This window comes from Rattus norvegicus, chromosome 17 (assembly GCF_036323735.1).
Source record: "Rattus norvegicus strain BN/NHsdMcwi chromosome 17, GRCr8, whole genome shotgun sequence".
In the NCBI taxonomy this organism is placed as follows: domain Eukaryota; kingdom Metazoa; phylum Chordata; class Mammalia; order Rodentia; family Muridae; genus Rattus; species Rattus norvegicus.
The window spans coordinates 65,995,522-66,019,695 of record NC_086035.1 but is presented as its reverse complement, the minus strand read 5'-3'; the positions used below and the strand labels follow the sequence as shown (position 1 = coordinate 66,019,695).

Here is a 24,174-nt window from a genome sequence, read left to right as displayed (position 1 = left end):
GAGACTTGCAATTAAATCAAACTAAATGTAAATAATCAAAACTATGTTTTTGCTGGATGTTTACTTTGGATAAAATGTTTGAAGTTACAATGATACATTGTACTACAGATGCAGAAAATAATTTAAGATTGTAGTTTAAGTTCTGATACACGCTAAATGTAAGACCTCCCAGCAGGAATACTTTCTTAACAAAAATAGGTATTTTGCGTGTCAAAAGATCTACTACAAAACAGTTTTCCCCCACCAAAGCAGCCTCCTTACACCAATACATCTTTTCTGCAAAATGAGTCCCTTGGCTGTGAAAGAAGCGCGTCATCCAGTACAGAGCGCTCTGCAGGTAACATCTGACTGCGCAGGGCCACGGCACCACACGCTTACTCGGCTTTACCAGTTTTCAGCACACCAACAAGCATTTAAAAGTCATTTCCATCGTTTCTTTGGTTAACAGATGTTGATCCCAAATTCTATAAAACACACCATCACACACTCAGAAATAATCACGGGTCTAGTTAAACTACTCCGACTGAAGAGGACATTATCTCCTGTCCTTTTTACCAGCTTTCCTCTTCCCAGAGAGTAGGTGCTTGGGCTTCATATCAAACACATGCCTATCTGCTTCCCCCTTCTTCCCCAAGCGATTCATCTTCTTCTGGGCTTTCTTCATCATGGTCTTGGCTTTCTTCACCATCTACACAGGAGAACACACAACAATGAAAACCAAATTTCTGTCCTGCATTGTAATTACCTGGGAACCATTTTACCAAAGTCAGAAGGAACCATCAAGACCCAGTTGTCTCAGTCACCATGTTCTCAGACCACCACACTATCTGCAGGAGCTCAATGACTACGTGAGGAAGCCTTGAACCTTTCTACAGTTATAGACTATAAGAGAATCTGAGCTCGGTGTCTACCTGAGGAAGCCTTGGACCTTTCTACCGTTAGTAGACTATAAGAGCATCTGAGCTCAGTGACTACATGAGGAAGCCTTGGACCTTTCTACAGTTATACACTACAAGAGCATCTGAGCTCAGTGACTACGTGAGGAAGTCTTGGACCTTTCTACAGTTATAGACTATAAGAGCATCTGAGCTCAGTGACTACATGAGGAAGCCTTGGACCTTTCTACCATTAGTAGACTATAAGAGCATCTGAGCTCAGTGACTACGTGAGGAAGCCTTGGACCTTTCTACAGTTATAGACTATAAGAGTATCTGAGCTCAGTGACTACGCGAGGAAGCCTTGGACCTTTCTTCCGTTAGTAGACTACAAGAGCATCTGTTCAGACTTCCATGGTCTGAACCTTCTGACTCATGTCAATGCCAGTATTGAAACCCATAGACCAATAGTGTAATCTTACTCCCGGGTGAACATGGAGCAGTCTGGACTCTCAGGCCGCTTAGGAGTCATAGTAAAACACTACCTCAACTCAACACTCACTTCCTAGACTTCCAGATAGAAATGACATCTGAAATGAAAACTTCAGCCTTCTATTAGAGAACCTGCTAGTTTAAATAGGTTTTCTCTTATATTTGAATTTTCAAAATACTAAAAAAAAAGTTTTTTTCTCAAAAAGAAATTTCAGTGAGATTTTAAGCAACTATTGCACCTTTGAAAAAGACATTACAAATTATACCATAGTGACAAGCTACCACCTTGAAGAGATAACAATTCCCCTAATGAGGAAAATGAACCAAGTTTTCCCAGCCTACTTCCTCACTAGGAAATGGGGCCTCTTCCTAGTATTTTGCAAACAGTTGGGACCTAAGCCTAGACTATCCATACTTTATGAGGCCATGTCTGTCTATCTGCCATGTCAAGGGGTTCAGAATGGTTTGCCAGAACACCTATCCAGGGGATCCAACTGCTTCTGGTCCAAGTTCCTCTCAAAGGATGCTACAAAGTAGAAGATAGGACGAACAGCTAATCTCTTAATCACAACCCTCCTCAAGTAATGGCTGGTGCTTGCTGGAGGTTCTATAAACACCCCTGAAGGTTCTTATTTTCTTTTGTCCCAGATCAACGAAACAAACCTTGACATCCCGAAGACCAGAAACATCACGTGGCGTTTTAGAGCAACTCCGACTGCGACTGCGGGCTATGGAAGAGGGAGGAACAGACTCTTCTCGTTTTCTTTTCCTGGTGACACTCCGAGATCTTCTGGCCTGGACTGCATAGTGGGCCTGGAAAACAAACAGTGCTCTTGGTAACAATCGAAATTAGTCCAACAAGAAGACAAAACAGACGAGCTCTTAAAGACAATATCACTCGCAAGTGAAAGACTCTGGAAGGCCTACTGCAGCTTACTCGCGGGCTCTGGTCTGAAGCCAGGGGTTAAGGGTCAGACGCAGTGCTATGCTCTCCTGTGTCTCCTGACAAGGCTTCAGGAATGTCCAGCTCAGCACCCATGCTGGTGGTGAGTAAGATGGTGCTCTTAGGCCGCAGCTCTTGCACATCCTGTGCACTAATGTTCTTTACTGGATAACATCAATCACAAGCAGTGATGGCAATGGCTTTGGTCCACAGTTCACATGATGTATGCTGAGGTTTTAACCTCCCACTCCAAACAGCTGAGGCAGTAGGCATATGCACCAGCTACATTACGTATATCATGTGCATGCCATGACATTTACATTAGCAGATCACCTAGTGACAGATTTCTCGGAAGGTACCCGCATTGTTAAGCAACCTGACTGTGGGAAGGGTTTGGCAGCACATGCCTGCCACCAGCACTGGAGAACTAGAGGCAGGGAAAGACTGAGTTTGAAGGCAGGCTGGGCGACACAGCAAGACAATGAACGTCTCAAAACAACAAAAGCACGGATCATCTGAAACCACACTGCCCCTCCAGACTTACATTGTCTTTATCATCCATGTCCACGCCAAGACTACGCATCTCATTCTCTAAATCTGCCCGTTGAACCTGAGAAGGTGCGGAGGGGAGGGAAGATAACTTGTTTTAAGTAAAATGTCTGTTGAAATTTAATTTTAAAAGAAAAGGAGAGAGGAAGAGAGGGGGAGAGAGAGAGAGAGAGAGAGAGAGAGAGAGAGAGAGAGAGAGAGAGAGAGAGGAAAAACACAGGTGAAGCTGTGCTGGACAGAGAAGTGGTAGACACGTGCTCTGCTCTCGGATCCTGGATGCCAGACCGCAGCCCTCATCCTTTCCTCAGGACTGGAACAGAAAGGACTAGAGCATCTGGCCTTTAGTCCCTGGTTCCAGAGGCTACCTGGGGTAAAGTTGAATCTTTTTAACTATGGACTTCAGGTCATACACAAGAGTCAGTCAGTCAGTCAGTCAGTCTCTCGGTTTCTCTCATCTTCTGCCCCCTTTACACATGCTCCATTTAATTCCTAAGAAATAGAAAGCTGCACCAACTATGTCTCTATGGAACGACATGCTACAGTATTACACCATTACACGTAATATTATAATCTCTTCTCCAAGGCAGACGACAGAGCTTAAAAAGGTACCTTCCCAGGTTGGGGATTTAGCTCAGCGGTAGAGAGCTTGCCTAGCAAGCGCAAGGCCCTAGGTTCGGGCCCCAGCTCCCAAGGGGAAAAAAAAAAATGTCCCTTCCCCTTCCCCAGCCTTTCTGTATGGGAGCTGGCCACCTATGATTACCCTGTGGCAGCAAACTCAAGACCCTGTTTCAGAGGCGCACAGGTATGTAGCACAGAAAGGCCTAAAGAGGCTGGGCGGACAGACCCAGTCTGTTAGCATTAGTTTAGAAGCTTGCCCATCACACTTTTACAGTCCAGGATCCAAGTATGTTTATGCAAAAAGCTTTTTAATAAAAACCTAAAAGAACAGAGTTTGAAGTGACTCTAGATGCCTAGCATACAGGAAAATGAGAAACACCCAGCCATGTGCTAAGAGGGGTCACATGGCCCAAGACTGAAGGTCCCTTCAGATTGCCCTCATTCAGCACTTCACTGCCTTCATCTCTTAAATTTTAAAATACACTTTACGATGAACTGGCAAATGTAATCAACAAAAGGGAATGTTTTCCCAATTGTGAGGTACTCTAGTAAATTATGCAAACTCAAAGACAGGATCAGGGGAACCACACTCTGTAATTAGAGAGTTGAGCTCTAGAGGCCCTGCCCCATAACCTGCAAGTGGGGCTAGCCTGGTGCAAGGAAAGTCTCAGCCTTACGGTCTTGATGCCCCCTTCAGGCAGGGAGACAGTGTGAGATGTGAATTAACCGAGGAATACCCAACAGAGTCAGTGCAGGGCTGATTGATGGCTTGATGGGGGAGATTTCTCTCACCCAGCCGGAGTCAAATAAAGGATCCACGTGTCAGCATACAGCAGGAGAGACTGAGTTTGTTCCTGCTCCGGGTCTTCAGAGTATAGCTGTACAATGACTATTACCTACTGTAAATGCTTGCTGCCAGTTGGGATAACTTCAGTTTCTGGACAGTTCAATTACACCCCACAAAAACAAACAGTGCACTTGCTACACAGAAGTCATGGCAAGACTGCTATGTTCTCGGGGTGAGAGAATTGCTGCATGGGCTAGAGAAGGCACTACAGATGAGAGAAGACAGACTCGTGAACCAGAGTGTCTTCTCACAGACAACTAAGCACCAGGAGAAACAACACGTCTGTGAATATTAGTGGCCGCCCAAGCACATGAAAACAGTATTTTAAAACCAGGAGCGTCCATTGTGGAATCTACAACACCAACCCCCCACCTCAAACCCCCCACCTCCATTATACTTTAACTGCCCAGTATCTGTCCCTTTTGGGAACCTGCCACTCACTCCCTGACCTCAGCTTTCAGGAAGGCTATGGACACAGAGGTAGTTCCAACAAGAACAGAAGTAAAGACAATGACATCCCGACACAGAGCCAAGTGGTGCTCAGGGTCCATTCACACCTGGAGAGCGATGCTCCTATGCTCAGCAGCATCAGGGGCTGGCGAGCTGCCTTGTGGATTTAGGAGTCTCAATCAATAGAAAACTTAGGTAACAAAAATGCACAGTGGCACACGGCTGTACTCCTGGCACCTATGGAGCAGGAGTCGGGAAGGAACTCCTTGGCTACAGGTTCAAGCCCGGACTACCTGAGACCCTCTTTAACAACTGCCTAACATCCTCAGCCATCATCAGGTTTCGGTTTAACTCACATCACGGCAGCAATGACTCAGTCTGCAGCAGGGATGCACCTGGAGCTGCAATGCATGGAGAGAAGCTGTAGCCCAGAGCAAAGACCCTGCGAACGCCCGGGTGTGCCGCACCTGACATCCCAAGCAGTGAAGCCGGGCTCTCATGGCAGATTACACAGGATCCAGCATGCAAGCCTGGACTTGGCTCTGCGGGGCTCCACACTAACCTTCTTAGCAGTCCGGGGCATGCGGGGTCCCTGTGTGTTCTTTTCTTTGGACTGTAGAATTTTCAACTTCTTCTTCTCTCTAATTTGTTTTGCCAGCTGTCGGATTTCCACCATTTCCTCGTCTTCACTCTCAGACTCACTGTCATACTCCCCAGCAGCTGTTCGGAGCTCTTCTTCCTTTTCCAACTCTTCTAATTTCTTTAAAAAGAATCATGAAGTTAACAAGGAAACCCTGCAGGGAATTAAGTGCAGCGACATATTTACAGGAATCATGTTTCCTCAGATACCTGAAGGTATGAGAACGCTGTGTGGTCTCATCAAACCGGGGCCCACGTGTACAGTTAATCTCGTGGGAAAGAGGATTTATGAAGGCCAGAGAGACAGCATGACCAACGTATGCACTGTTTTCTGCCAATTGCATTTCATCTTTAAAGATAAAAAACATAGGGACCCCTTCCCTCATTCCCTAGTTTCCACTGCAGATACACAAAATAAATCTGTACAAACCCCCATTCATCCTCTCAAATACCATACTAAGCACAACTGCACTGGTGACAAAGTGAAACTTTAAATGCACAGAGGTTGGGGATGCAGCGAGGTGACAAAGCTCACAAGCACAAGATCCTGAGTTCACGCCCCAGCAACGCACACAAACATGCACACTCACACGCACGCACACAGAAATATAGATAAATGAGAAGATAATCGTGTAAACATTGACGCGCTATGAAAAAGCAAGCAAGGGATAGGTGCCCGGCAGGGAATGTGTCTAAGAAAAGCGCTGAGGTTAATCCCCCCTTCCAGATTAGAAGGAGCCAAACATAAAAAGGTCAGTGAGACAGAGAAATCTGTAAATCAGAGCTCACACCCCATGGACTGAATTTTCTTGTTAATTCGCTGTCACTTGCTAAACTAGCAAAAGACTGCAGGAGGTTGTCTGAGAAGACTCAGAAGATGTTCCAGAGAGAGGATGGAACCAGGGACAGGATGGATCTCCACACTGGACATCAACACAAGCAAAATGATGGGGCCACTGCAGCTCGGTAGGGAAGGCTGGGCGCCACCAGGACCACACAGAAAAAGAATAATTAGTGTCCTTTGAATTGAGAAGTGATGTATCCAAGAGAGCAAAAACAGGGTGAAAGGATCTCTGAGGGCATAGAACAAAAGGAGAACAAGGAAGGAGTAAAAGTTGGTGAAGTTCTTCTAAATGTCAAAGTGGGGCAAGTAATTTAAAAAGCATTGCAGACCTTCATGATAGCAGGATCGATATAATCAGCAACATTGTGGCCTTCCCAAATCTCTGGTATCTTATCATACTTCTCAGATGAATTCATTAAGTCCCAGTATTCTAATATTGAAAGGAAAAAGGAGTTATGTTTATGGTAGTTTCTCAAATCTTCAAGTACTGTGTCATCAAGATGACTACTCTGGATAATCCCTTTATAAGTAAAACCACTTTACAGCCTAACAAAACAGCTGTGTTCAATACCCTTAACTTACTACTAACAAGAATACTGACCCGTGTGTCCAACTTCCAAATACTACAAAAAAAGAATCCTTTCAACTGAAACAACAGGACATTATTTATACACAGCTCTGTAAGTCTGCAAGTTCTAATCTTCAAAAAAGTAAAATCTTGGGGGCTGGAGGGATGGCTTGTTGGTTAAGAGAACTGACTACTCTTACAGAAGTCCTGAGTTCAATTCCCAGGAACCACATGGTAGCTCACAGCCATCTGTAATGGGATCTGATGCCCTCTTCTGTGTGTGTGAGGACATCTTGAGTGGACTCATATATAATAAATAAATATTTTTTAAAAAAAAGAAAATAAGTAAAAGTTTATAAACCAATAAACTCTCTGGAAGACTTTCACTCACTTAGTTCCTTTCTTTTCTGAAACACTTTTCATACAACTGACATTCCAAAACACCTTACTTACTCTGAAGATCCAAAATATAATCATCTCCCATTTCCAGCTCAAGATCTCGTTCCTGAAAAGAAAGCCCCAAAAGTTTGTCTTAGCTTTATGTCCCCAGATGCTTTGCAGCCTCCTTCCCGATGAAGCAGCCTCTGACCTTTTGCACATCTATCAGGAGGGCTGTTTTGCCCACCTGAGGACTACGTGTCTCATGGACTTTGTTCACTGAACTACGACATCAACTGAAAAGCTCCAGTCAAGCATATGCTAAGGATTCACCACTGTGTCCCTGAATCTTACAGGGCCAAACCCTGGGCACACTCAATTTGCACCTCCTGCACCAAGGAGGCTTCACATGGCTAAGACCACCACCCAGCATCACTTTTTCTGGTGCACAGGCAGGCCCTCTGTCCCTGTTCTTAAGAAACTTGGACAAAGAGGTCCAGTAACCTACCCTCTTCTTCTTGGGTTCTGCGATCTCCATTCTCTTCCGACGAGCTACCACTCCTTCTGGGATGAACGGGGGTCTCTCCTAAGAAGACATTGTTTAAAGTATGTGAAATGCCTTCCCGAGTATGAAAGAAACTTAAAGGAACCAAACACACACACACACAAAGGCAGTCTGCAAGGGAAACACAAAACAACCCACACCAATTAAAATAAAGTGCATTCTGGGGAGTGAGGTTTGGGGCCAGAGTAGGTAAAAGAGACCAGACAACCACCAAAATTGATTCTATAGTTCATTTGGAAAAAAAACAAAAACAAAAATTATCGTAAGGGCTGGAGAGATGGCTCAGCGGTTAAGAGCACCCAACTGCCCTTCCAGAGATCATGAGTTCAATTCCCAGCAACCACATGGTGGCTCACAACCATCTGTAAGGAGATCCGATGCCCTCTTCTGGTGTATCTGAAGACAGCTTCGGTATACTTATATATAATAGATAAATAAATCATTAAAAAAAATTATCATAAAACATATGAGAAAAACACACAGGAAAACAGTAGAATGAGAAACAGACATAAACCTAAGTATGTTTACAATTCAACAGAATTAAATTCATTAATTAGTTGAGAACAATGACCACTCCATGAAACAAGTAGTAAACCGCACCTCCCTCAGGAAAAACTAAATTGAGCACACATAAAACTTCTATTCAGAAGAAAAAAGAAAGCAAACAGAAACAAAAATATGAAAATACAGAGAAAAATGACACTAAAGTATTTTAGAAATAATGTCGCCAGTTCTCTAGAACCCACAATCTAATAACTACGAAAGAGCACTAATGCTAATGTAATAAAAATGTGCAGGTTTTTTGAGATGTTTAAAAACAACAATAAAATAAAGAGGGGCTGGAGAGATAGTTCAGCAGTTAAGAAAATCTGCAGGTTGTTCCTGCGGAGGACCTAGTTCAGTTCACAGGACTCAGGACTCAAGCGGCTCACCGCTACCTATGATTTCAGGGGATCTGATGCTGTCTCTGGACCTCCACAGACACCAGGAATGCACACTGTGTACATATTTACAAAGCAGGCAAGGAAAAAAGTGATAAAGAAAACAACTTTTAGGAACTTCTATCCTAAATACAGATTTATTTGTAGGAACACATCTATAAAGATGTAGACTGCTTATAATGGCAGAAAAACATAAAAATATGCTTCCACTGGCTCAATTTAAAAAACAGGGGGGATGGGGATGTGTGACAATTGCACCCACGCTACTTCTAAGGGACAAATAACAAGTTACAACGCAGACTGTGACAGGGAGAAGTAGGTGCACAGAACTCTTCTTTACTTCATCCCTCCCACAGGCACGTGTGACTTCACCAGGAATGAAAAAGTGAAACCCGCGTGTGACTCTGGGCAACACCAGGAAGAGGACGTGCCAAGCGGCCACCGGCCCAGCACAGCAACACAAACTGAAGCCTGCAAAGAAGGGCGGCCTTACCTTGTCATCTCTCTTGTTGGGCACAGCTAAGTGCAATCTGTTCAGAACCTCATTCACTTTATTTCCTTTCATTTTCGTTTCTACTCGGTGAGCCAAAAGCCTATCACAAGCCTAAGAAAGTAGAAAAATAAGAGTCACAAAGCCATTGAGGCCAGTCCCCAGCCTCACACTGCAAGGAAGAATCAAGTCCTCCACTCATCCACAGGTTCACAACCCAGTATGGAACTTCCTTCATATTTTCTTTCAGCAGGTAACTAGGTTCCCCAAAGGTTCACCTAACAATTTAAACAACTAATCCTATTCAAGGAAAACAAAAACAAACACAAAAACAAAAACCCAACCTAAATTATTTCCAGTGTTAGTAATTCCCAAAATGCAAACAGTTTCCCACAACTGACCGTTCTCAGACAAAAACACTAGCCCCGAGTTAAGAAAGCACCAACCTCCGTTTTAACTTGAATGACACCTTCCTCAGTCAGGGTGCTGGTCTCGATGACAGGAAATCCTTCAGCCTGCAAGTCTAGAAATATTTTCTGGAATACAAAGAAAAGAAGGGCAACATGCATTAATGTTTTGTGAATGGAAGTTGCAAACACTATTTGCTCAACAACTATGATTTGTTTTTAACTCTAAGAACAGTTTTAAGTTAATTTCTACAACAATCTTATATAATTAAAAATAAATACATAAGTGGAACAGCAGAGCCAGGTGGATCTCTGAGTGCAAGGCCAGCCTGGTTTAAAGTGAGGCTCTACAACAGTCAAAGCTACAGAGAAAAATGTTGCCTCAAAAATTAAACAAACAAACAAACCCCCACAGAATCAAACCGAATCAAAGTCAGAAGCTCTGTGGAATACTCTGTAAGATTTCCCCTACTCCCCAACTCCCAGCACTAGGGGTTAAACTCAGCTACAAGCAAGCTCCCACTGACCTATATCCACAAACTCAAGATGCAATTTCTCAGGAGGAAAAATGCAAAAGAAGAGGATGATCAACTTTTATTGTTTCGTTTTAAGAAGGCAGACAGTGGATTCGTAGTTCAGGCTGGCCAAGAACACATACACCGCATAATACAAGCTAGCTTCTGCCTCAGTCTCCCTGCTGGGATTTCTGATGCACAGCTCCTCATGAAGACAGGACAAACTTTTCAAAAGACGTTTTCAATGCTATTTCTTATTTTAAAGTTTCTACTAAAATAGCCCAAGAGAATTCTTCAGAAAATACAAAAATATCTGCTGTTTCATTTTGTGAATCACTAAGACTCTAAAGAAGGGACACAATATGCTCTTCTCAAATGTTTACAACTACAAACCTCTCTCTAGCTTAGAGACGGGGGACTAACTTCTAATAGACACTGAAAGTTCCCATGAACGAGGTCAACTTCTATTATCAAGGGACTAGAGCATGATTTCAGTGAAAGCTATGGTCTCTGAGCACAAATCCTGTCACTTAAAACGAATGACCCGGGGTGTAACACAGTCACTATGACCGAGGGTATAGTGCAGTCACTGTGACCCAGGGTGTAAGGCAGTCACTGAGCTCCCAGTCATGTGATAACTGTTGACTGTTACTACTATGTGACAACACACCAATGTTGAAGGACAGGCTCTACAGTGCAAGCGCTAAGCAAGCTGTACATTTCTACAGCATCCACTTCCCAATTCCTGTAACAGCAACGACTGCTGGGTAGGCACTGTTTTCACTAGAGAGAATCAGGGACCAGAAAGATAACCTACAGTGATGTCAGCTCTCTACTAACCGCTGGCCAGTGACCAATTATCCAGGCAGTACCTTCACTAGCCAGACATGTGGGGCTCCGCAGGGTGACTCCCTTTCCTACCACATTGCTGAGTAGTAAAGCTGGACCTGAGCTGACCCCAAAGCCCGAGCGCCTGACCAGTTTGTTTCACTTGTAAGCCTTCCAGGCTCTACCCACTCCCTTCCCGCCTCCTCCTCTCTTCAATGCCATATGGACTGAAAAATTAAGATTACTTATAAGATATAAAGAGTTTTTGTTTCTCTGCTTTTTAAAATAAACTGACTCTCTGACATCAGTTAGATAATTAGTAATTTAAAGAATATACGATCCTGCCAGCTGGAATGAGCAGACGGGAGGATAAAGAGTTCAAGGCCATCCTAACCTACATTAGTCCTGTCTTTAAATAAGTAAGTAGTCGAAAAAAAAAACCCCAAACTTGCTGTGTTCTGCCCTAAGAAGACAACTTAGGACAAACTAATGCTTCCCATGGACAGAAGTCCCTTCCACTCAGGAACCATCCACCTTGGTTTAAACATGACAAAAGATATAAAGATATATCCAGACAGCACTTTCAGTGTGCACTTGTCACCTGTGCAAACTCATACTGCTCCATACCCCAGGGGGTTGGACGAGGAGTCTATGAGCCCTAGGGTATTAATTTCTGACAAGCTACAGGTAAACATGAAGGGAACTTATACTCAGGATGGCAGTGAGAGCACTGTTCAAGTACCTGTCTCTCAAAGCATTTATCCTGAAAACTGTCTACTAAAAGGGTTAAACTGTTTGAAAATGTATGACTACCAATGCAGCCTACCTCATGGATAATGCTGGCAGACATTGTAACGGGCCCATAGCTCTGAAAAGGCCATCTTAAGAGCTTAGAAGGTGTTCTCCTTTACTCACTTGTCAAAACTTACTTAGCTACAGATTCCATTATGTAATAAAGTAAGCCATATTTACACTCGTTCTAAAGAGAAACTTGTGGGAAATACTTCCCTAGAACATTTCATAGCCTAAGGCCTGGAAAAGATAAAAGTACACATGACTTGAGGTACCTGGCTTCCCCTTGGGTACCAATTTAAAAGCAGTCCTTTTCTAGGGAAGCACATTTCCCAGTGGTTTAGTGTAGCAACCCCCGAACACAGGCGTTCCTACAGACTGGACACAGAGCAGGAATCAGGAACCTACACTCCAGCTTTAATGTCCTGCCACTAAACCACTGAGGATCATCTTAGTTCTCGAATGGAAACCTGATCTGGGAGCACTAAAAATCTTTCTAAAGGACGGTCTAAGGACTCACAGCTACTTTAAAAGAAAGTATACATAATTAATATATCAGTGACTTACCTGATCTCCTTCAGAAAGTTCAGCTATTCTCTTCACATCACATTTGTTTGCTACAACAATAAGAGGCTAGCAAGGAAGAAAAGAAGTTACTACTTTCACACCATAGAATCATGTATAGAATCATGTATAGAATCATGTATAGAATCATGTATAGAATCATGTATAGAAGAATGTATAGAATAATGTAGTCCCTGCTCCTTGTCCACCCCCTTGCTTTCTGCTATTTCCCTGACCCAAGCTGAAATCAATTACTGCTATAAAACACCAAATGGTAAGTTCTATAAATAAACAACTTGTAAATAAAATGTGCTCCATCCTAAGCAGTGCAATGAAGTCTTGTCTTAGTGCTGCATTCCAACCAGGACACAGATCATCCCTTTGTCTGGCTTACTACTGTCTGTGCTACCAGGCAACCAGGTTTATGTAAGTTGTCACATCACTAACATCTATGGTCAAGGAACATAGAACGGCTCCAGTGGTCTTGGAACCCATTACCTATGAGTGAGAAGGTGCTACCACGTAAATTAAGCATTAGTTAGCACACTTACCTTGTTGATAAACAGGGGTCTGATATTCTGGAAGAGTTCTAATTGCTCCTTCAACCCATGTCCACACTGCTCAGACAAATCCATCACATACAGAACTGCAGCTCGGAGGTGGGCCAGGGCTGTGATGGCCTGCATCTCAATGGTGTTCCGATCTTCCAAAGGATGATCCAAAATCCCTGGGGTATCTACAACCTAACAACCAGGCTTCATTAACCGAAGTACACTCACTCCAAAGTGTCTTGGCTGTCCCAGAGTCACTCTCCTACATCCAAAACAGTTCTAACAAAACTAGTGTGTAAAATGGAACATTGAAAACTGCCCATAATAACCAAAGGAACAAGGAGAAAAAAAGTACTTATTTTTTAAGAAGACAAAAACCCAATACAGGAGCTGGTATGGTGGCTCTCAAGTGACTACAGTGAGTGAGCTAAGGTCGGTCACCCTGACTAGTGTGAGACCCTGCCTGTCTCAAAAGAACAGATGCAGGCATCTAAGGAAACCCTGCAGAGTCCACTGAAGAGACATTGGCCCTGGGAGAAATGAGCCTTTTTTTCACATGGCTATCAAAACTGACAAACTCTCCCACCTCCTAAGACTTGGCTTCTTCATCATTTTTAAAGTTGGATTTGGTTGTGAACTAGACTGCTCTATGCTTTTCAATAGTAAATGCCATTTCTAGTGACAGAACTTCAAATAACAACAAAGAGAATTTTATTCATTAGAAGCATCAGTAAGGAAATGAAATACCCCTGCAGAAATAATGCAGAAATCCAAGCCGCCAGCTTCCTCTCAGTTACATGATTGTGATCTGTCATTACACATCTCCAGTGCTCAGGCCAGCTCTCCGTATGGTAATGGAGAGATTTCAAGTTCTTAGTGAGAACAGAGAAAGCACCCTTCTACCTCAGAATTGTCCCTAGAGGATGCTGCTGACCATTGGTTGTGTACTAAGTGCACTCCAGGATGGAGATAGGCTTCAGCTCTTAAAAAAAAAAATCACCAAATTCTATTAAACCAAGCCCCAGGTCGACCTCTGTTCTGTTTGCGAACAAGGCTGTCTCTCACCTGCCAGCGCAGATACTTATAATCCATGTGCCCGACAAACAGAGACTTGGTGGTAAATGCATAGGGCTGAACATCCACATCTGCTCTTGTCACCTGACAGGAAACAAAACCAAGAGCAATATTCTCAGTCACAAGAAGTGCACACCACAGTTTCCCCAAACAATGTAAGCATAGCATCCTGATTTTACCAACAATGCTGCTGATGTCCTAACTATACAGACTGCTGATGCGTGAGGTAACAGGCTAGGAGTCGATCTGGACAACCTGGAAAGACTGGCTCAAAAGAATAAGACTGGGGATAGCACTGCTCAGCACGGGTGAGACCCTGGGTCCAAACACGTGCACACACATACACTCTATTTTTTGGTAGAAAATTAAATCCCAAGGAAGTGTACATGAGTAAACGGCACAGAAGAGATTATTCACTTTGGCAAATGCCTGGCTCCTCGTCCCTTGCACTTTGGGCCCACGAACCAAGCACTCTCTGTTCTCCAAGGTTTGATATACAGCTCATGTTACTGAAATTTCTATCTCGATAAACTAATTTAAACCATAATCGAAAAGGCTACACGTGGCAGAGGCCACTGTACCATCCCTCAGAGCACAGAAAGGTCACAGCAGATTCAGAGCAAGCCAACAGGCATTTGAAACTTCAATTAGGAACCCTGAGAGCATTGTTTGCTACCAAGTCAGGGCAACTTGTGGGCAAAAATAAAACCTACTGGGCCAACAAGTCTGATGACCTAAGTTCAATTTCCAGGACCCACATAGTAGGAGAGAACCAAGTTGTTAAGTTGTTCTCTCTCTGTGTGTGTGTGTGTGTGTGTGTGTGTGTGTGTGTGTGTGTGTGTGTCTCTCTCTCTCTCTCTCTCTCATGAAAACATGCACACAGCTTCAAAGCAGAAATGTTCTGGCACTGGATGAGTACTGATATATCCATAAGTAGCAAATTACTTTTACATCAAAGCTTAATAATTCTACTCAAGTAAAGAGAGACAGGCACAGCCCAAACATGGAAACTATGTTAATAATCCCTGAGGAAAGATAGCAGGTTCAAGGTCAGCCTAGGCTACATAGCAAGATCCTGTCTCAGAAAAAAAAAAAACCAAACAAACAAACAAACAAAGAGAGAGAGAGAGAGAGAGAGAGAGAGAGAGAGAGACTGAGACTAACTCAGAAAATCTAGAACCCGATAGAAAGTTAACACAATCACCCAAGTAGCGTTAAGCTCAGGAACTCCAGCTCGATGAGTACCTCCAGGCATAAGAGCATCCCCAAAACAAGCTGACACAACACTACCATGAAACGTTCTCCAGCTGTTAACAGAAATTAACTGAGAAGTCTCAGCTCCTGAGAAACTGGATGGCACACAACAGTCAGAACGAGTGGTCCTGGCAATCACCACTAAAATACAGGTTCAGATGATGAGTGAAGCCTTCCATGGAACTCGGATGCGTAGACATTAGGATCTCCTGAAGCCGGCAATCTTTATTACTGACCAGTCAGAATATTCCCAAGCACATCCTAAACCCCACAAGGGGAATTCAGTAGTACTCTTGACCTATGTTAATCAGTGTGCTGCTTTATTTAAAAAAAGCCACCTACCTTATTGATGAAGCTGGATTTCCCAACATTTGGATACCCACACAAAAGTAGAGTCCTTGTATTTGGATCAATGGTTGGCAAGCGGGATAGATGTTGACGTACTATAAAGAGTTCAAGTTAAAAATTGAGATTTAAAGGGGCTGGGGATTTAGCTCAGTGGTAGAGCGCTTACCTAGGAAGCGCAAGGCCCTGGGTTCGGTCCCCAGCTCCAAAAAAAAAAAAAGAACCAAAAAAAAAAAAAAAAATTGAGATTTAAGATTGGCTTGAAGTTTTGCTTTCTACGTCATTATACTCTAGGCTCATGTTGTTTTAATAACCTTAGAGGGCATAAATTCCTTGTCGTAGCTTTTTTGGAGGACAACAGGAACACACTGGTTACTGAACTTAGAGCCTCATCCTGCCAGAAAGTGCTGCAACACATTTTTACTTTGAGACAGAGTCTCACTAAAACAGACTGTGCATTCAATCTACCCCAGGCAGGCCTTGAACTTGCACTCCTCCTCCCTTAGCCTACATACACTTTTGTAGTTGCAAAAGTGATGGAGAAAATAAGGGGGGTAAGGAGTAACAAGAACCTGACAGGATACACAAATACAGCTCCACCAAGAATCATGTACTGGAATACCAATCTGCTATCTCAGTTGCTTTAAGTCAAAGTGACACTAAGAACCACATATGGGAAAGATGACTACGGACACTGGGGCCGCAGTGTATTTTCCAGTATGCACGCTGTGACCTAAAGTATTTCCACTTAGTTTCCTCACCTGCAACACCCGCACAGCTCTAGCACGGAGCCACTGAGCTACCATGAGAGCCCCACGGATCTGTAGGAAACGCTTTCAAAGACCTTCACGAATCATTTCAGGGGAAAGAGCACAGTGCCCAACAAAATGTTTGTAGGACTGGAGGTTAGCACAAGGTTCAATTTCCAACTCTAACTGAGAAAGTTCCTATTAAATATAAGTGTTTTCAGGTGTGTGTTTTACTTACTAAATATTAAAAGCATGCATTTACTGATCCTCCAAAAACAACAACTTTTAAAAAAAGTCCCAAACATAAAAGAACATAGTAAAAGCCTTTGTTTTATGTATAGCAATTACCTTGTTCCAAGTACTCCAAACTCTGCCTCTGCCTCTTGATAATCGTACACATTCGCCCCAGGGCAGCGCGCTTCAGCTGCTTGCATCGGTAGAGAGAATCACCATACTTCATAAGTCGCACGTAATCTTTAGCAACACTTAGAGAAAGAGAACATATCTAAGGGTTTGTACTTCTTGATAATAACTTATAAGATACTATAGTAAGAAAATACCTTACTTGTCCACCAAGTTTTTGGCAATATTTATTTGTCCTAGAGCCAACTTGTAGTGATCCTTGTCATAGAGAATATTCATCAAGTCAGCATAAAATGGATGGATATCCTATAGTGAAAAAATGAAATACACAACGGTCACTCTACTCCGACAGTGTCTTAGCCTTATGTAACAAACAGTAGAGAAGAAGCGCCTCTTCCTTTCTTCAAACCTGTAGTTCTGATCCCCAGACCTCCCCTCTCCTGGCCAAAAACCCTGTCAAATCACCCCGAAGGAAACAAGCAGTCACTGGTAGGCACTAACCGCCATCCTTTTACAGCGACAGAACTACTTAGGACCCATTTCTCCCCACAGACACTGGGTTCTACACACACACACACACACACACACACACACACACACACACACACGCAGGGAAGGGGGGATGCCCCCCCAAACCACTTCCCTAATGTCTGCAGGACAAATTAATGCATCAGTCTGGCTAATGTGACTCTCTGAAGGCTTGTTTATATTTATATAACTGTACTTACATCCAATTTGGGGAAATCGGACAGAATCTGTGACAGTCTGTCATGATAATTCTGTTGAGTAAATTTGACTTTTCTCATATAAAAATGTCGAATTCGATGAATTTGATAATGTTTATGAATAACCGTTGGAGTCTTTCGTTGTGTCTTGGATAATGTCAGGTCAATAAAGTCCTATGATTAAAGAAAATAATTAAGATGAAATTCAAACACATGTACTTTCTAGCCATTTGCTTATAACCATAAAACATTAGTCCAGTACTATATGGTTTAAACTACAAAACTTATTTTTTCAAAAATCAATTGTTTTATATACAACTTGGGTCATCTTTACAGTTTCTGGCCCTTATGAAAACTTGCTACCCACCACCAACACTAAGACAGTTGAGAGACTCGCCACACTCCTCAGGAATGCCTGACTGAAAGGGCCGGTGCTGGTGGTGTCCTTTAGTGCCAAAGCCCTGCTTTAACTATGCCCTCACTCAGCCCCTACACCAACCATGACCAACCAGGCCACACCTTACAAACACCCAGCCCCATCCATCCCTGATAATGAGGGCATGCTCGACGTGTCCAGCCACCCCCAGGACCCTCGTTTGGAGTGGCTGAAAACCCTGTGAATACTCCCAACTGATGGAGGAGGCCCCTCCCTAGTCATTCCTATAAATCTGCCCAATGTAGAGGAAAGGACTTGCTAATGGTTGCTGAAATATATTTTAACCCATGTTTTTTTAATACTATTTTAACTTGCAAACTCCTAAGAAAACTCAAGAATAAATCAGAAGAAAAAGAGACAGTTCTTCAATTTCAAGGACATTGTAGTTGTGATTTTAAGGGGTTATAAAATGAAAAATCTAAAACCCACCATCTAAAATTCCCTATGTATGTTGAGGAGACTGAGGATTTGAGCTATTTGTCCCTATTCACTTTTACCCAACCATACAAAACTGTTCTCCTTTCCCTTGATCACTTCCATTACCTCAACAATATTGCTCGTGTCCTGTAATAAAGGATAGAATGAACAACAATGGTGGACAAAGCAGTGAACTAGGCGCCAAGATCCCGTGAAGCAAAACCAAAGGCAAGCAGGTAATCGCAATAGTCTGCCAGGGATTATGAAGAGCATGAACACTCAGGCCTCTGTTCCTCCCCTCTGTTCCTTACCATGGTCCTCACATCTTTAGGGAGACAGTAAAAGTTGCCTACTGAAAAGTTTCTCCAGACTCTCCCTTTTATCAGCATGTTTTTGTTTGTTTGTTTTGTTTTTCTGAACAGGGTTTCTCTGCCTGTAGCCTTGGCTGTCCTACAACTTATCTTGCTCAGTGTACACCAGGTTAGCCCCAAACCCAGAGATCTCCTGCCTTTGCCTCTTGAGCACTAGGATTAAAGGCGTACATCAACACTGCCCTGTTCTCCCTACATTCTTATGCTATCCCAAATCCCTGATACTTACAGGAGTTTACAGTCAGAGTTTCTCCCCACACGCCCTCACCACAATAGCTCTCAAACAGATATCTGAATTCATTATAAAGTGGTACAGTGCTTGTGTATAGAAGAATCCACATACATATGTCATATATTTAGGGAATGTTAGTGCATGGAGGCTCATGCCTTTAATCTTAACACTCTGAAGCAGAAGCAGGCATATTTCTTTAAGTTCCAGGCCAGCCATGTCAGCTTAGTAAGACCATCTCCAAAAAGAAAGAAAACAAACAGATAAACAACAAAAAAGGGAAAATAAAGTCTGTGCACATTAAATGTGGATGCAGTTTTCAAATAGTGTTCTTGGTCTGCGGTTGGTTGAATCTGGATTTGAACTCAAACACAGAGGGCCAAATGTATTTCACACAGTTCTCCATGATACTGCAGTGGGTCTAAATGCATTTTGTTATTCCTTCAGAAAATGATTCTTAAAGACGTAGACTATTCTTTTGAGTGTCTATACACAGAACCTAGCACACACTTTTACAAAAATACCCCATACTCTTTAGACTTGAGTTATTTCCAACCACCGAAGGATTCCCATCGCCTATTAATACATATGCTAACTTAATCTGTTTTCTAGCAGCAGAACTCCTTCAGGGCAACAGAGACACATGCTGCGTTCAATTCTTTACTAGGTCAATTATATTAACAAAGTTCAGAACAAGCTCTTTCATAAAGGAAGATATCGAAAATACCCACACTGCTGTAAATTTAATGACAGTGACATTGGTTCCTCTAGTTGATCCTGCGATTCAATGCCCATGGCTTGCCAAAGAAACACGTGTATCTTTTTAGGTTCTTTAGCCTAACTAATAATACTCGACATTTGGAAGGAACGTATCTTGCTACGTCACATAAATTTGGCCTTGCGTGCTTAAAACCAATTGCATTTTCTAAATCCAACGACAAATGACAACTACCTAGAATTTTTTAGACCGTGACAGCACGAATCAAGTTTTACTTAAAAGGGAGGATACTACGTTGAATCTAGAATCCTAAAGCAGGGGTCTCACGACGCTCACCACTAACCACTCCAGGCTTCCTGCCTTGCTCCTTACTGCGGCCAGCACCCAGACACTTTGTCACGTCGGCAGGGCACAGAAGAATAATAGGTCCTGGAAGAGTTCTGAGGTCTTGGAGGGATTCTAGGATTCAGGGCACCCATGGACAGAGGGAGAGGGGTTTGGTTCCAGAGAGTGTGACTGATCTCCGAGAGTGCCGAGGACAAAGCCTAACAAGTGGAGCTCGGGTCTGAGGGCCGAGTGGATCCAAGGCGTCCTCCCTCCCCCGGTCTCGGGGATACAGAACTAAACCCTCCCTGGAGACTTGTCAGGGGAAGGGAGATAGGCGGGAACGACCTCGATCACCCCTACCTTGGCTGACGGCACCACCGTAATCTTCTTGAAGTTGTAATGCGCCATGCCGGCGGTGGAACGCACGAGGAAACCTGGAGAAGCGGAGGACCGGACTTCCGCCGTCAAGAGCGGGCGGGACTTCCGCCGGCGGGGTTGGGCGGGACTTCCGCCATTCGGCTTGACTGAACTTTAGCTGCAGGGCTCAAGCATTGCATCATTTCCTGAATGTCTGCGAGGCGTGGCCCGCGCGTCCGCCCGGACGTGCTCCTCGACAGCGCCCCCACTCGGCCGTGAAGTCCGCGGCCGAGAGATAAGGAGACCGGATGAGCTGCTGTGGAGATCGGCTGGGTTTGAGAGGTGGAGGGTGGGGAATAACCTTGCGGGGTGAAGGAGATACTCCAGGCTGGCCACCTTGGCGGGGTCTCAGGAAACACTCCCCTCACCCAAGCAAGCCTCAGGGCTCCAAAGGCTGTTCGCCACCTCTGGGGACGCCGTGGTCAGGGCAAGTGACATGCAGGAAGACATAGAGCGGGGCTCTTGCATCACTGTGTGTCCCCTGAGCAACAAATGCTGTCGCCTGGCACTGTGGAAAGTTATTTATTGGAGTAAATAATGTTGACAGGGACTTCTGACGATAGAAAAGACTGCATCCTTCCAGGTGGCTCGAGCTCCCTCTCCTGACCTTGCAGCCTCGCGGTGGTTTGAAGGCGCTCAGCCTTCATCTGGCATGGGCCAGTGAAAAAAACTGCCCCGCACAGCTGCCCTGAACCCAGGACCAGGACATAGACAGAGTCTGATCCGTACAGAATTACATGGATTGAAGCCAACTTTCCCATATTTGTTTTCCCTATCATTTTAATTAAGCCACCGTTTTTTTGTTGTTTTTTTTGGGGGGGGGGTTGTTTGTTTGTTTTTTTGTTTTGGATCCTTGGGAATCCTGCCAGCCTCCATCCAGCTACTCTTGCCTCCTGATTATCTTGTAACTTAAATGACCCTTTTTCGGGTATTGCTGTCCCCTTCAAACCCTTCTCCCTATTTCTGTGACATCCATCATTTTGGTACATGATGTCTAGAATCCAGTCTTCTTTGCTAATTTCCTGCTGTCTCTCCCTAACTAGATACTCCTCAAAGTTCTTCCTCTTCAGAGTCTCCTTTCTGAGTGGTGGCTTCACAGCTCCCATGTGGACTACTATGATACAAGTTTCTTTCAGCCTGGTTTCTTCCTCAATTCCAATCAGACATTTCAATCAGAAGTGAAATCTCCACCCCACATGACTCCAGAAATGTAAATTAGGTATATCTGAAAATAAAGAGCATTTTCTGCTTTTCTAACTAAATGCATCCCTCTGTGTTGTTGGGAAGGACAGCCTCACACTCTGATTCCCACCAGAGTTCAGAACAAGGCGGACCTAGAGCCAAGAGCAAGATTGACCAGAACTAAAGACCTTGAAACAAAGTTAGTAGCTGAGGCCTTGGGCAGAGGTGAGGCATAAAGAGTGGTCCCACTGATGATAAATCCCTGGAACAGGAGCAGAGAAGGAAAATTATGGGATAAGGCAAAAGAGCTGCATGTGGTCCCACACAGTGGGTGAGCAGAATCTAGGGATTCACCAAGGAGACTCAGCTCTCAGAGCCCAGCTCAAATAGCAGGAAGAGCTCCACCCCCAACCCTCATTTCCTTTTACCATCATTTATATAATACCTTATTTGCTTCTGATGGGAAGCCATTCTTTCTTCAGCATTTAATCTGAGGGGAGTAACTGAAAAATATTCTTACTTTTATATGACCTTAATATTTACAGCATCATTCGCATTTTAATATTTTTAAAAATTCCCAGCAATAGCCAGCATGGTGTCACCTTTAATCCTACCACTCAAGAGGCAGAGACAGGTGGGTCTCTGAGTTCAAGGCCAGCCTGGTCTACAGATCAAGTTTCAGGACAGCCAAGGCTATAAGGAGAAACCCTGTCTCGAAAAATAAATTAAGGAAGGAAGGAAGGAAGAAAAAAAGAAAGAAAGAAAGGAAGGAAGAAAGGAAGGAAGGAAGGAAGGAAAGAAAGGAAAAAACATATCCCCAGCAGCCTTCTGATCTGATGCTAAGATTAAAGACACACTTCTTATCCAAAGTCACATAGCTGTAAGTGGCAGGCAGGGCAGACTGAAGCTAGCGGAACTTAGAGCTATCTCATAAATGCAGTCATTTATATACACAGCACACATAAGAGATGGAAGTCATTTTGTACTGTGAAATGTTGATATATGTGATTGCAGCTGAAGGTCACTTGTTCATTCAGAAAAAAAAATCAGTCACTAAAAGAAACAGGGATTATCCCTGACAAAAAGAAAACAAACACATTCAGGTCAGAAAAAAGAGTTTCATAAACCAATCCAAAAAAGCTAACATCACAACAATTTTTTTTACTCTTTTACGCAAATTACATTTATTTGTTTGTTTGAGGTTTTCTACATAGTTCTGGTTGTCCTGGAACTCACTATGTACATCAGGCTGGTCTTGAACTCAGATACGCCTGCCGCTGCCCCCAGAATGCAGGAATTAAAGGCATAGAGTCTAAAGCTTTAAGTTATGGCCCCAACTCCAGTTTACAAGCTGCATGAGTTAGAAGATACTACTTAATTCCTTTGATCTCCAGTTTTCTCTTTGGCAATACGGGGTGGGGGGGATTAATACCCACCCTCAAAGGGTTATTTATGGTAAGTAAGAAATATATGAGCACAAAAGCAAAGCATGAGTTGGGGGACAGTGTAATCACCATTAGTCATAAGATTTAATTCTAAAATTCCTTTGGGTCATCATGTATTAAATGCCAAATTTCTTTTTTTTTTTTTTTTTTTTTTTGGTTCTTTTTTTCGGAGCTGGGGACCGAACCCAGGGCCTTGCGCTTCCTAGGTAAGCGCTCTACCACTGAGCTAAATCCCCAGCCCAAATGCCAAATTTCTTAAAGGAATTCTTCCTATATGAATGCCAATAACATAATCTCTTGAATTGTTTGTAGACTAAGGAGTGAATAAAACCTAGCCCTACTTGCTTTCAGGTATTTGCTTTTAGCTGACTGTGGAAAGTCATGTAACTGAGCACTGTGCTATGAGTCTCCCACTATCTTTTTACTAGATAGCCCTCAATGAGGATGGGTGCTATCATTCAGGGACTTGAACACTACTTTTGTTTAACTCAGTAATTTTTTGTTTGTTTATTTGTTTTTCAAGGCAGGGTTTCTCTGTGTCCCTGGCTGTCCTAGAACTCCTTCTGTAGACCTCAAATTTGGAGATCCAACTGTCTTTGCCTCCCAAGTGCTGGGATTAAAGGTGTATGCTATCACTACCTAGTGAACTCAGTAACTCTTTCCTTAGGCCTGTACAAATGTCCAGTGGTTGACTTTTTGAGCTTAGGAGACCAAAACTTTACCCTCAAATCTTACTAACATTGTAATTTTCTGGATATATGCCATAAAGTTTAATTACACATGGTTACTTTGCCTCCAATCAACAATCAACTTTTCCCGTGCCTTAAATTACCCCCTCTAGCCGACAAATATTGCCAAACCCTCCTGAGTTCTGTAGTTTTGAGAGTTGGGTCTGTCTTTTTACTCATCTTAGCATAACCCTTAACTCTCGGGGGAAAGAATCTCATCATTTCAATTATTTCCATACAGATCTGACTCAGTAACATGTAGAACCTAGATTCTGTGTTTACTTCTAGGGATAAGAACTACCACAGAAAAGGAAAAAATAAAACATCTCTTTGTTTATCTGTGAATATGAAGTTGGAAGATTGGGCCTTCAAACTAAAGCCATTTACCAGCAGCTATTTCTTCTCTGAACTTGTTCACCTGTAGAGGATCTCTAGAAGACACAAACGGGTTGGAGAGATGGCTCAGCGGTTAAGAGCATGGACTGCTCTTTCAGAGGTCCTGAGTTCAATTCCCAGGAACCACATGGTGGCTCAGAAC

At 43.3% G+C, this 24,174-nt stretch overlaps 1 protein-coding gene across 2 annotated transcripts; it reads right to left on the bottom strand.

Moving 5' to 3' along the window:
* Positions 1–165: 165 nt before the first annotated feature.
* On the bottom strand, positions 166–22,224 carry Gtpbp4 (GTP binding protein 4). 2 transcript variants are annotated; one of them, NM_053689.4, is made up of 17 exons: positions 20,225–20,313; positions 17,370–17,540; positions 16,844–16,947; positions 16,627–16,763; positions 15,527–15,627; positions 13,922–14,014; positions 12,857–13,048; positions 12,309–12,374; positions 9,646–9,735; positions 9,203–9,313; positions 7,712–7,789; positions 7,279–7,330; positions 6,587–6,687; positions 5,337–5,534; positions 2,855–2,920; positions 2,031–2,180; positions 166–688 (listed from the first exon to the last, which is right to left on the bottom strand). In NM_053689.4, the coding sequence occupies exons 1-17, from the start codon at positions 20,270–20,272 to the stop codon at positions 536–538; spliced, it is 1,911 nt and encodes a 636-aa protein (NP_446141.4). In that variant the 5' UTR covers positions 20,273–20,313; the 3' UTR covers positions 166–535. The 2 variants fall into 2 exon arrangements, with proteins under 2 accessions (NP_446141.4, XP_063132087.1); XM_063276017.1 differs by lacking the exon at positions 166–688 and having other exon boundaries at positions 2,141–2,180; positions 2,855–2,969; positions 20,225–22,224.
* Between the last annotated feature and the right edge of the window lie 1,950 nt (positions 22,225–24,174).